The sequence below is a fragment of the Spermophilus citellus genome (genome assembly GCF_964194105.1).
Source record: "Spermophilus citellus genome assembly, chromosome: 3".
Classification (NCBI taxonomy): Eukaryota; Metazoa; Chordata; class Mammalia; order Rodentia; family Sciuridae; genus Spermophilus; species Spermophilus citellus.
The window spans coordinates 46,099,476-46,111,527 of NC_138184.1; the positions used below are offsets into that span (position 1 = coordinate 46,099,476).

Consider the following 12,052-nt stretch of genomic DNA (forward strand, 5'->3'; position numbering starts at 1 on the left):
TCAATCCGTAGCATAAAAACAAATAAGTAAAATAAAGATATTGTGTCCATCTATAACTAAAAAAAAATTTAATAAGGAGTGTCCCCAAAATGAATACACGGATATCACAGGAAGTATACTCAGAGGAATGTATACTATTCCTACTTTTTTTTTGTTTTATTGCAGTTTTGGAGGTTGAAACAAGGGGTACTCTACCACTAAGCCACATACCCAGCCTTTTTTTAAAACTTGAGACAGGGTCTCACTAAGTTGCCCAGGCTGGCCTTGAACTTGTGATCAACCTGTCTCAGACTGCCAAGTAGCTGGTTACAGGCATGCTACTGATAGTTTTGATATATGACTCATTAATAAATGATTTGAGAAATTGGCATAAATTAACATAGAATTCAGTTAACAGAAATTATTTTTTTGAACTTCAGAAATAAGTGTGAAGCCCTTTTGTTTATTACCGAAATCTGTGCTATAAGAGTAATTAATTACCCCCATCACTAACACCTTTGATTAGTGTGTGTCTTTTCTGAATATGTTACTTGTTAATGTTTTCAAACTAGGATGTTTGCTGTTGTTGTTGTTGCTGCTGCTGCTGCTTTGGCAGTACTAGAGATTGAGTTCAGGGCCTTGTACATGCTAGGCAAGTATTCTACCACTGAGATATATTCCCAACCCAGTTTGTTGCTGTTGTTGTTTTTTAATACTTTTCAAGAGATGAAAAAACTAAACTTTGAAAAATAATCTTACACAATGATAGAACTATGTCAAGCATTTAATATCTGATGATTGGATTAATACTTTGTCTATAATAGCACTCTATTTTGTGTGTGTAGAACTTAATTTTATATTTATTAGTCTGAATGAGAACTTAAATATATACCAATTATATTGAAGCAATATTGTTACAACAGGATTGAGGGTTTTTTTAATATTTATTTTTTAGTTGTAGTTGGATACAACACCTTTGTTTTATTTGTTATTTTTATGTGGTGCTGAGGATCGAACCCAGGGCCTTGCACGTGCTAAGTGAGCACTCCACCGCTGAGCCACAACCCCAGCCCCCAGGACTGAGTTTGAGAGCAAAGAACAGACACCTAATCTGGAAAGGCTTATGAGGTTGAGTGGCAGAAATGCAGTTGAATTTAGGGGCCTGTGTGCCTCCTTTCATTTGTCCAAGACTTGTTAGGCTACTGTTTATCCCAAGGACCATGTGTTTGGTTTCATCTCTCTCTATTGACCACAGAAACAGTCCTTTCATTAAGTTTTTAAGTTGAGATTGGAATTGAAGAGCAGTTTTCTAAAATAGTTGAAAGAAACCGTCATTCTCTTGGCTTAGAATCTCTTAGAGTTAGGGTCAGGGGTATTTACATGACGATACTTGACTGTTGGTTCCTAGGCATAGTTTTATGGATTTTTCCCTCTCATATCCCCTTGTATGTTAAGAATGAAGAGATTTTGGTTTTCTACCCATTTGCAGAGTAGACAATAGGTATGGAATATCATTGCTTTTAGACCTTTTTAGTGGGTAAAACTAGGGTGTGTCTGGAGGAGAGGGAATATATGCACATATAGACACAAAATCTGTATATATGTTTCTGTACCCATATATATTGATAACCATTAAGTCATATTGATACCCTCAGTTACAACACAATATGACAGTGTTTGCTCTAGTTTTTTTCCCTTCTCATGTTTGTATTTATCTCTGATAGAATAGCCCTCTATTATTTTTAACATCAAAAGATTGAGCCAGGTGCAGTGGCAAACACCTGTAATCCCAGGGACTTGGGAGACTTGAGACAGAAAGATCACAAATTTGAGGTCAGCTTCAGCAACTTAGGGAGCCTTGTCTCAAATAAAAAGTAGAAAGTACTGGGGCTGTAATTCAGTGATGACACATCCCTGGGCTCAATCTCTAGTACAAGAAAAGTAAAAAAAAAAAAAAAAAAAAAGTATATACACACACACACATATGTACTGGCTTTTTTATTGATCTGAAGATAGTGAATTATCTCACTATCTTCAGATACAAATGAAACTTCTTATTGTATCACAGTTACAAATGAAACTTCTTATTCTGCTCTTCCCCCTTCCTACTATTGCATTGGATCATAAATAGTAAATGAAAAAAGCATTGGCTTTTGTCTTTCCCATATTTTTGTGGTGATGGGGATTGACTCAGGGCCTCAGGCATGTTAATAAGCACATGCTGTACCACTGAGACCAGCACTGGTTTGTAAATTAAATACATCCAATAAATGCCCCCCTTAGAAAATTAGTTTTCAAAATTTCCTTCAAAGTATTTAGAACAGAAATTTAAATTATTAATATTAATAAAATAGAATTATCATATGGTAAAACAGTTTAATTATATGCTTTTGTTGTTTGTCAGCTATTTCATTTTTCAATAATGTATTGCATTTAATCTTATAAAAATTGGCACGTGTCAAATTGATATATACTTTTGTGTGTATAAAAGAAACTTAGAAGCTAGTATGTGGTGTATGCATGTAGTCCCAGCTGCTTGGTAGGCTAATGCAGAATGATTATAAGTTTGAGGCCAGTGAAACCCTGTCTCTTTTAAGAAAAGTAAGGGAGTTAAAATAGAAGCTCGACGGTATAGTGTATGCTCAAGGCCCTGGGTTTAATTCCAGCACTGATAAATGAATAAATAAAGCTTTTGATTATACATTGCCATGTTCTAAATTAGTATATCAGATCAAGATACAAATACCAGGAAGAATTTAGATCAATGTGAAGTTTTTAGAATGATTATACAGGGATTTAAAAAGCAGGATTGGATAAATAACAAAATATTTCTTCTGTGTAAATACCTTCCAGGTGTTTCTGCCCAGTTTTCCTTCATAGTCAGATGCTTTGGGAGCTGGTGCTTTTGGGAGAGCCCATTGTGGTCATGGCACCATCACCATCAGAGTCATCAGAGACTGTGCTGGCTCTTGTTAAGTGAGTATATTTGCTTCCTGATAGTGATATTTTCAGCACTTTCCCTTCTGTGGTATGTTTCCCAATACATCATTACTTAACATCCACACAGCAATAATGTCAGAGGGTAGTTTTTATTGTAGCACCATTTTATGGATGAGAATACTCATTCAAGTTCCATGAGGGCTAGAACTGTGTCTTTGTTGTTATGAGCAACAAGCGCATTCATTCACATACCTGAAGTTAGCCCTTGAAAACTGTTAGTGTGCAAATGGTAAGGGTTTAATCAAAGGCACATAGCTGGTGAAAGGGAAAGCCAGAATTTCACCCTATTTGCGGCATTAAACCCAGTGTTCTTTCATTATGCCATTCCATGTTGTATATTTCCATTTGTCTTTTTAGTTCCTTGAAATGAGTTTATTAGTTTTATCAAAATAAATAAGTTATCCCAGTGGGTATATACTGTTTATACAGATGCTTCATAGTTATGGCATAGAACCTTTAATTTTTGTCCTTTGTTTTACATGTTTTTCTTGTTCCACAGCTGTATTTCTCCACTAAAGTATTTCAGTGATTTCCGACCTTATTTTACTATCCATGACAGTGAATTCAAAGAATATACTACCCGTACTCAAGCTCCGTGAGTAAACAGAATAACTTTTATTCATCATGTATTAACTTTATAACCAAAATTATGTAGAATTATTTTTGGTAATAAATTTTTAATTTAAATTTTTAATTATAGGCAGATTGATTTTATAAAGGAAGGTTTGAGGAGCTGCTGGTAATAATTTTATATTTCAGGTGTTACTAACTTATTTTATTTGGGCAATTTTATTTATAATTGGAATCTGTGTTGTCATTAGACTGTACTTTTGTTTCTGCTGTCATTATGAAAAATCTTTTCCAATGTGTAGCAAGGAAAAAATAATTTTTCCTTTTTCTTTTAGTTCCTGTTCTATTGCTTATTTTCTTTTCATAGCTAAGTTTCTAGAATAACAAAAATCTCCATTTGATGTCTACACTTCTTGATTTTCTGGTTGCTTCTCAGTGAATTGCAGATCAACTTCTCTGCATCCACTGAATTTGTTCTTGCCTTATTCACCAAGATATTTCTTACTGCCTGATCCAGAGGGTGTATTATTGCCCTATTTGCCCCACCTTTTCTTTCTTGAAATTATTTTAATCCTTGATCCCACTCTCTTCTGGCTGTCTGGTGGTACATTTCAGTCTGCTTTACAGACTTTTTCTCTATTAACCTTTTAAGTATTGATGTTCTCCACTGTTGTGTTCTGGTCCTGATTTCAGTCTGATAATTTTTTCTGTATAGTCTTCCTGGTACCCATGATCTCTGATAAAACCCTATATGAGGGACTGGGAATGTAGCTCATTGGTGGAGTGCTTGCCTAGTGTGCTCAAGGCTCTGGGTTCAAACTCCAGTAATGGAAAAAGAAAATAGAAAGAAAGCTAAAAGATCCTGTACCACCAGTCATGGTAGTGCATACCTATAATCCCAGCAACTCAGAGAAGGAGGATTGCAAGTTCAAAGCCAGCCTAAGCAGTTTAGTGAGGTCCTGAGCCAGGATCCCATCTCAAAAAATAAAGAGGGCTGGGGATGTGGCTCAGTGGTCATGTGCCCCTCCAGTTCAATCTCAGTACTAAAAGCAAAAAAACAAAACCCTATATTAATGACTGAAACATATCTTCCCGCCCCAGATCTCTCTCTGAGGTTCAGACCTATGTATCTAGGTTGTGTTGTTGTTTAAGCACATTGCCACCTGCATGTCTTAATGGCATTTAGTTATCAGAATCTGAAATTGTCATAAATTTCTCTTCCTTAATATGCCCTCTGTCAAATTTTAACCAAATTCTATTAATCAGCATTCTGTTATATTTTTCCTAACTGTTGCTTTCCCCCTATTACCCTCCCTTCTTTGTAGGGCATCTCTTTTTCATTCATGTGACTTGTCTCCACTTGGTTCCCTAAAAGCTTGTCTGCATATAAGATAACATCTAAATTTCTTAGATATAAATTTGGTACTCATCCATCTACTCTCATTTTTGTCTACTCATCCTTCTCACTTTGTGTTCCAAAAATGCTGAACTGTGTGTAGATCTATGAATAGACTACCATCTCACCTCATCACGTGGCACATACTGTTTATTCTCCTGCATTACCTTTAACTTCCTTTATTCACTTGACAGAAAACTATTCATCTTTCATGTCTTTGTGTAAATGTCATCCCTTTGGTGAGGCTGTCCTTTAATACCTTGGCAGACCATAGGTTTTTCTTTGTGATTATTGTGCATTTTATTCTACCTTCAGTGTCATGATTTTGGGCATGATATTTATGTATTCTTTCTGTGTGCTTTTAATCTTTATTTGAAGTACTAAATATGTTGCCTGGCATGTAGTTGATATTAATAATTAAGTGAAGGAAAAGATATCTATATATTGTTCACTCAAAGGAAATTATAAATTATTCTTCATTGGTTTAACATTCATATTTTTCTTACCTTTTTAAATTTTGTTTTGTTTTATTTTTATATAGGCCCTCAGTCATATTAGGAGTAACCAACCCTTTTTTTGCTAAAACACTCCAGCATTGGCCACACATTATTCGAATAGGAGACCTTAAACCTGCAGGTAAAGTATAAACTTGGTATTCTATTCTTAGTGTGTAATGTGGCTGAGCAGGTTTATTTCTTCCCTTTTGTTTTCATTCCTTGGTTACTTTTTACATTGTTGGAGCTTTCTTTAAGGCATCCTAAATTAAAGCCTTTGGGGAAGAATGTAAGTTCCCAGTAAAATATGTGGATTCTTTTTTGGGGGGAAAATTTTTTAAAATTAAAATTATTAATGCTTATTAATTATACAAATTAATGGGTTTCACTGTGACATTCCCATACATGTATGTCATGCTTTGATCATGTTCACCTTCCCATCTATTTTCTCTTTTCTATTTCTCTCTCCATCCTCTCCACAGCCATTTTTCCCTTCTTTAATAGTCATTCTTCTACTTTTGGGTCATCTTTTTTTTTTCCTTTTCTATTGGACATATGAGAGTAAATGTGCAATAATTGTCTTTCTGTGTCTGACTTATTTCACTTAATGTGATGTATTCCAGTTCCAGTCATCTTCCTGCAAATGACATGGTTTCATTCATTGTGGTTGAATAATTGTTCATTGTGTATATATGCCTTATTTTCTTTATTCTTTCATCTGTTGATGGGCGACTAGACTGATTGTATATCCCAGCTATTGTGAATACGGCTGTAATAAATATGAGTATGCAGATACCTCTTTTGAAGGTTGACCTCATTGCTTTTGGATAAGTATCCAAGAGTGACAATGGCTGCATCTTTTGGTAATTCTATTTTTAGATTATTTTTATTTTTGAGGAAACTCCATACTGTTTTCCATAGTGACTGTACTAATTTACCTTCACACATTGTCTTATTTCTCCATATCCTCATCAGCATTTGTTATCATCATTGTTATTATTGTTGTCATTATTATTATTATTATTATTATTGGTTGTAGCCATTCTGATTGGGGTTAGATGGATTCTGAGTGTAATTTTGATTTGCATTTCCTTGATGTTTAAAGATGTTGAAAATTTTTCCTTTTTATGAAATATATGTATATATTTTCATATACATATGCCATTTGTACTTCTTTTGAGAAATTGCTAAGAACTTTTGCTCTTTTTGATTGGATTACTTGTAATTTTATTGTTGAGACTGTTTAAGTTCTTATGTATTCTAGATATTAATCCTCTGTGAGGTACACAGCTGGAAAAAATTTTCTCCCATTTTGTAAATTGTTTCTTTTCTTTGTTGATTGTTTCCTTGTTGTGCACAAGCTTTTTAATTTAATCTAATTCCATTTGTCAATCCTTGCTTTTATTTCCTGAACTACTGAAGTTCTATTCAGGAAATCATTGCCTGTGCCTATCTTAAAAGTATTTCCCTGTACTAGTTTCCAAGTTATAGATCTTTGATCCATCTTGAGTTGATTTTTTTAAACTCAGGGGGTGAAAAATAGGGATCAAGTTTCAGTCCTCTACATGTGGTAGTTTTCCCTGCACCATTTATTGAAGAGGCTGTCTTTTTTCAAGTGTATGCTTTTAGTACCCTTGTTAAGAATCAGTTAGCTGTAGATTTATGGGTTTATTTCTTAGTCTGTGTATATTTTTATGCCAATACCATGCTGTTTTTGTTACTGGGGATCTGTAGTATATTTTGAAATTGGGTATTATGATGCTTCCAGTATTGCTCTTTTTGCTTAGGATGACTTTGGCTATTCAGGGTCTTTAATGCTTCCATATGAATCTTAGGTTAGGATTTTTTTTTTCCTAGTTCTGTGAAGAATGGCATTGATATTTTGATGGGGATTGCATTGAATCTATATATCACTTTCAGTAGTATGATCATTTTTTAAAGTATTTTTAAAATAACTTTATTTAATTAATTTATTTTATGTGGTGCTGAGGATCGAACCCAGGGCCTTGCACGTGCGACTCGAGTGCTCTATCACTGAGCCATTACCCCAGCCCCTAGTATGATCATTTTGACAGTATTATTTCTTCCAATCCCTGGGGAGGTCCCCCCCGCCCCGCCTCTATTAGCATCTTCTTCAGTTTCCTTCTTCAGGGTTTTGTAATTTTTCATTGTAAAGATCTTTCACCTCCTTGTTTGGATTTATTTCTAGGGAATTTTTGTTGTTTGTGTTTATTTTTCTTTTGATGCTGTTGTGAATGGATTATTTTCCCAATTTCTTTGTCAGCTAGTTTATTATTGGTATATGAAAAAACTACTGACTTTTGTATGTTGATTTTGTATTGTGCTACTTCACTCAAATTGTTTTTAAAATTTCAGGGTCTTTTGATAGAGTCTTTAGGGTTTTATAAGTGTGGAATCATCATCTGCATACAGGGATAATTTGGCTTCTACTTTTACTATTTGTATCTCTTTTTTTTTTCTCTTACCTAATTATTCTGGCTAAAATTTCACGTACTATATTGAGCAAGAGTGCTGAGAGTGGATACCTTTGTCTCATCCTTGATTTTAGAGGAAATGCATTCTCTTTTTCCCCTTTAGTTATGATGTTGGCTGTGAGATTGTTGTATATAACTTTCATTAATTTGTAGTATAATCTTTCTACACCTAAATTTATTCAAGGCTTTTATCATGCAGTGATATAGGATTTTATCAGAGGCTTTTTCTGAATTTATTGAGTTGATCATGTGGTTTTTATCCTTGATTCTATTTATGTGGTATATTATATTTATCTAATTTATTTATTTATTGCAGTAATGAGCATTTTATCCAGGGATTCTCTACATCCTCAACTTTTTTTATTTTGAGACAGTCTCACTAAATTGCCCAGGCTGGCCAGGAATTTGTGATCCTTCTGCTTGAGGCTTCTGAGTAGCTAAGATTACAGGTGTGTGTCACTGCACATGGCTTTTATTACATCCATTGATTTGCATATGTTGAGCCATCTTTGCATCCTTGAAATGAAACCAACTTGATATATATTTTTTTGGTACCAGGGATTGAACCCAGGGATGCTTAACCTTTGAGCCACATCACCAATTCTTATTTTGTACTTTATTTTGAGACAGAGTCTCACTAAGTTGCTTAAGGCCTTGCTAAGTTGCTGAGGCTGGCCTTGAACTCATGATCCTCCTGCCTCAGCCTCCTGAGCCACTGGGATTACAGATGTGCATCACCATGTCCATTTTGTATGAACTTTTTAAATGTACTTTGGAATTCAGTTTGCAAATATCTGTTGAGAATTTTTGCGTCTGTGTTTATCAAGAATGTTGGTCTACAGTTGTTGTTGTTGTTTTTTAAATAAAATAGTTTGAGGTACATTGGTATTAGTTCTTCTTTAAATGTCTGATAAAATTCAGCAGTGAATCTGTCCAGTCCTTGACTTTTCTTTGTTGAGAGACTTTTTATTACTGCCTCAATTTCACTGCTTGTTAACGATATCTTTATGTTTTTTATATCCTCTTGGTTCAAATTTGTTAAGTCATATGTGTTAAGAAATCCATTTCTTCTAGATTTTTCAGTTCGCTAATGATGCTATGAATTTTGGTGGTATCTTTTGTAATATCCCCTTTTTCATTTCCAATTTTGTTTATTTATGTTTTCTCTTTTTGATTAGTTAGTGGAGGGTTTGTCAATTTTGTCTTTTTAAAGAACCAACTGTTGCATTGATCCTTTATATTATATAGTCTATAATATTAGTGTATATTTCATTTATTTCTACCTTGATATTTATTATTTTTTCCTCTATTGATTTTGGGTTTAGTTTGTTCTTATTTTTCTAAGACCTTAAGATATATCATTAGGTTATTTAGGCAATCATAGCTATAAACTTTCCTATTAGTATGGCTTTCATTGTAACCCATAGATTCCAGTATATTGTGTTTCTTTTTATTCGAGTCTATGAATATTTTAATCCCCTTACAATTTCTTCAGCACCTACTATTTGTTCAAGAGTGTAATTTTCAGTCTCCATGGATTGTATAATTTCTGTAGTTTTCTCTTGCTGTTAATTTCTAGTTTCATTCTATTATAATTTGATAAGATTATTCATATTTTGAATTTATTAAGACTGACTTTATGGCCTGATATTTGTTTTGGAAAAGATCCATGTGCTGATGAAAAGAATATGTGTCCTCCAACTGTTGGATGGAATATTCTCTTTTTTATATAGATATTTTTAAGTTATTGGTAGACCTTTATGTATTCATTTTATTTTGTTTATTTGAGAATCTAACTCAGTGCCTTACACATGCCAGACAAGAGTGCTACAGCTGAGCCTCAGCCTCAGCCCCTGGATGGAATATTCTGTGTGCGTCTGTTAAGTCTATTTGATCTGTTGTCTTATTTAACTTTCATCTTTCATTGTTGATTTTTTGTCCATATGCTCTATCTGTTTGTGAGAATAGGATATTGAAGCCACCCACTATTATTGTATTGGACTCTATCTCTCCCTTTATGTCCAATAATGTTTATTTTATAAAATTGGGTACTATTATATTCAGTGCATTATATTTACAGTCATATCTTCTTGATGATTTGTTACGTTTATCATTATGTAATGACCTTCTTTGTCTCTTCTGATTTGGGCTTAAAGTCTCTCTTGTATGTTGCAAGTATAGCTACTCCTGTTTGCTTATGGATTCCATTTGCTCAGAATAACATTTTTTCATCTCTTCCATCTGTATGTCTTCGACAGTGATGTGAGTTTCTTGCAGACATCATATTGTTGGGTTCTGTTTTTAATCAAATCAGCAAGTATCTTCTGTGATGCTTGTTAATACTGGCCATGAATTTCCTTAGTTTATGCTTATCATAGCAGGTCTTTATTTCTCCTAGATTCTGGAGGAAAACTTTGTTGAGTATTGTAACCTAGACTGGCAGTGATTTTCTTTCAGGACTTGAACTAATCTTTCCGTGTTCTCCTGGGCTTTAGAGTTTCTTCTGAGAAATCTTCTGTTACTCTGATGGGTTTACCTTTAGTTGTGACCTGGTGCTTCTCTCTTACAATTTGTTTTTGTTTTGGTTTGGTTTGGTTATACTGGAGATTGAGCCTAGGAGCACACTACCACTGAGCATAAACCCCTGGCTCTTTGTTTTTTCTTTTGATACAGGATCTTGCTAAGTTGCCTGAGGCTGGCCTCAAATTTGTGATTCTCTTTCATCAGCCTCCTGAGTCACTTGGAATACAGTCATATACCACCACACCCAGCCTCTTGCAACTGTTAATCTTCTTTCTTTATTCTATACTGTTGGGAGTTTATAATACATCATTGAAAGATTCTTTTCTGGTTGTGTCTATTTGGGGTTTTAAATTCCTCTGAATGTCCATGTCTTTCCCTAGATTTGGAAAGTTTTTGCTGTAATGTTACTAAATAAATTTTCCTATTTATCTTTGTCTTTTTTTGGGGGGAGGGTAGTACTGGGGATTGAACCAAGGGCTTAGTGTGTGCTAGATGAATACTCTATCACTTAACTGTGTACCCAGTACCTTTTACTTTGAGACAGGATCTCACTAGGTAGTCCAGAACTGGTCTTGACCTTGGGATCTTCCTGCCTGAGGTTTTCAAGTAGCTGGGATTATAGACAAGTGCCATCATGGCTGGTACTGAATAGGTTTTCTATACCTTCAGCATGTAGCCTTCTCCTCTTGTCTATTTCAAATAGGTGTCACAGAGATCTTTTCTGTTTTATTCATTCTTTATTATTTTTTTTCCTTTTTTTTGCTGTCTGAATATGATAATTCCTAGAGAAATTATCTTTGAGACGTGATAACTCTCTTCCTCTTGATCTAGTCTATTAGTGATGGTTTCTACTGAGTTTTTCATCTAAACTTTATTAAACTTTATTTCCAAGATTTCTGTTTGACTGTTTTAAAAAAATTGCTCCTTCATATCCTGCATTGTCTCATTTGTATCCTCTTGGAATTCACTGAGCTTTAAAAAAAATTGATTCTTATGAATTTTTATGTATGGCATTTTATCCACTTGAGCATCTTTGGAATTGGTTACTAGAGAGTTATGAACTTTAAGAGGTGTCATATTGCCTTATGACACCTGGGGGGGTTTTATTGCTCTATTCTTTAAGGTAAATTATGCACCAGGGTCCAACTGGGACTAGGTTCTGGCTGGAGTAAGATGCAATTTTTCTGAGCTGGGCTGAAAGTGGAACTCAGTAATATTACAACCCCTATTGGCAAAACCCTATCCCAAGCATGGCGTAGAAAGAAGAAAACAGACAACAACAAAATATTAAACCAAAAAAACAGATAAAGTAGCTGGACATGGTGGCACACACCTGTAATTTCAGTGGCTTAAAGGGCTAGGGCAGGAGGATTGCTAGTTCAAGGCCAGCCTCAGCAAGTTTGCGAGGCCCTAAGTAACTTAATGAAAACTTGTTTCCCAAAAAAAAGGACTGAGGATGTGGCTCAGTGGTTAAGTACCCTTGAGTTCAATCCCCGGTACCAAAAAAAGGAAAAACCAAGCAACAACCACAACATCAACAACAATAGAATGAAAAGGGGCAAACATAATATAAAATAAACCAAAGTATTAACAAA

The 12,052-nt window shown here is 34.5% G+C and overlaps 1 protein-coding gene across 4 annotated transcripts in view; it reads left to right on the forward strand.

Moving 5' to 3' along the window:
• Positions 1 to 12,052, forward strand: part of DENND6A (DENN domain containing 6A) — a 72,343-nt gene that overhangs the window by 40,761 nt on the left and 19,530 nt on the right. For all 4 annotated transcript variants that reach the window (XM_081284141.1, XM_081284143.1, XM_081284144.1 and 1 more), the window contains exons 10-12: positions 2,833 to 2,955; positions 3,479 to 3,574; positions 5,487 to 5,581. In XM_081284141.1, coding sequence (XP_081140267.1) covers positions 2,833 to 2,955; positions 3,479 to 3,574; positions 5,487 to 5,581 — 314 coding nt within the window. The remainder of the gene's footprint in view (positions 1 to 2,832; positions 2,956 to 3,478; positions 3,575 to 5,486; positions 5,582 to 12,052) is intronic.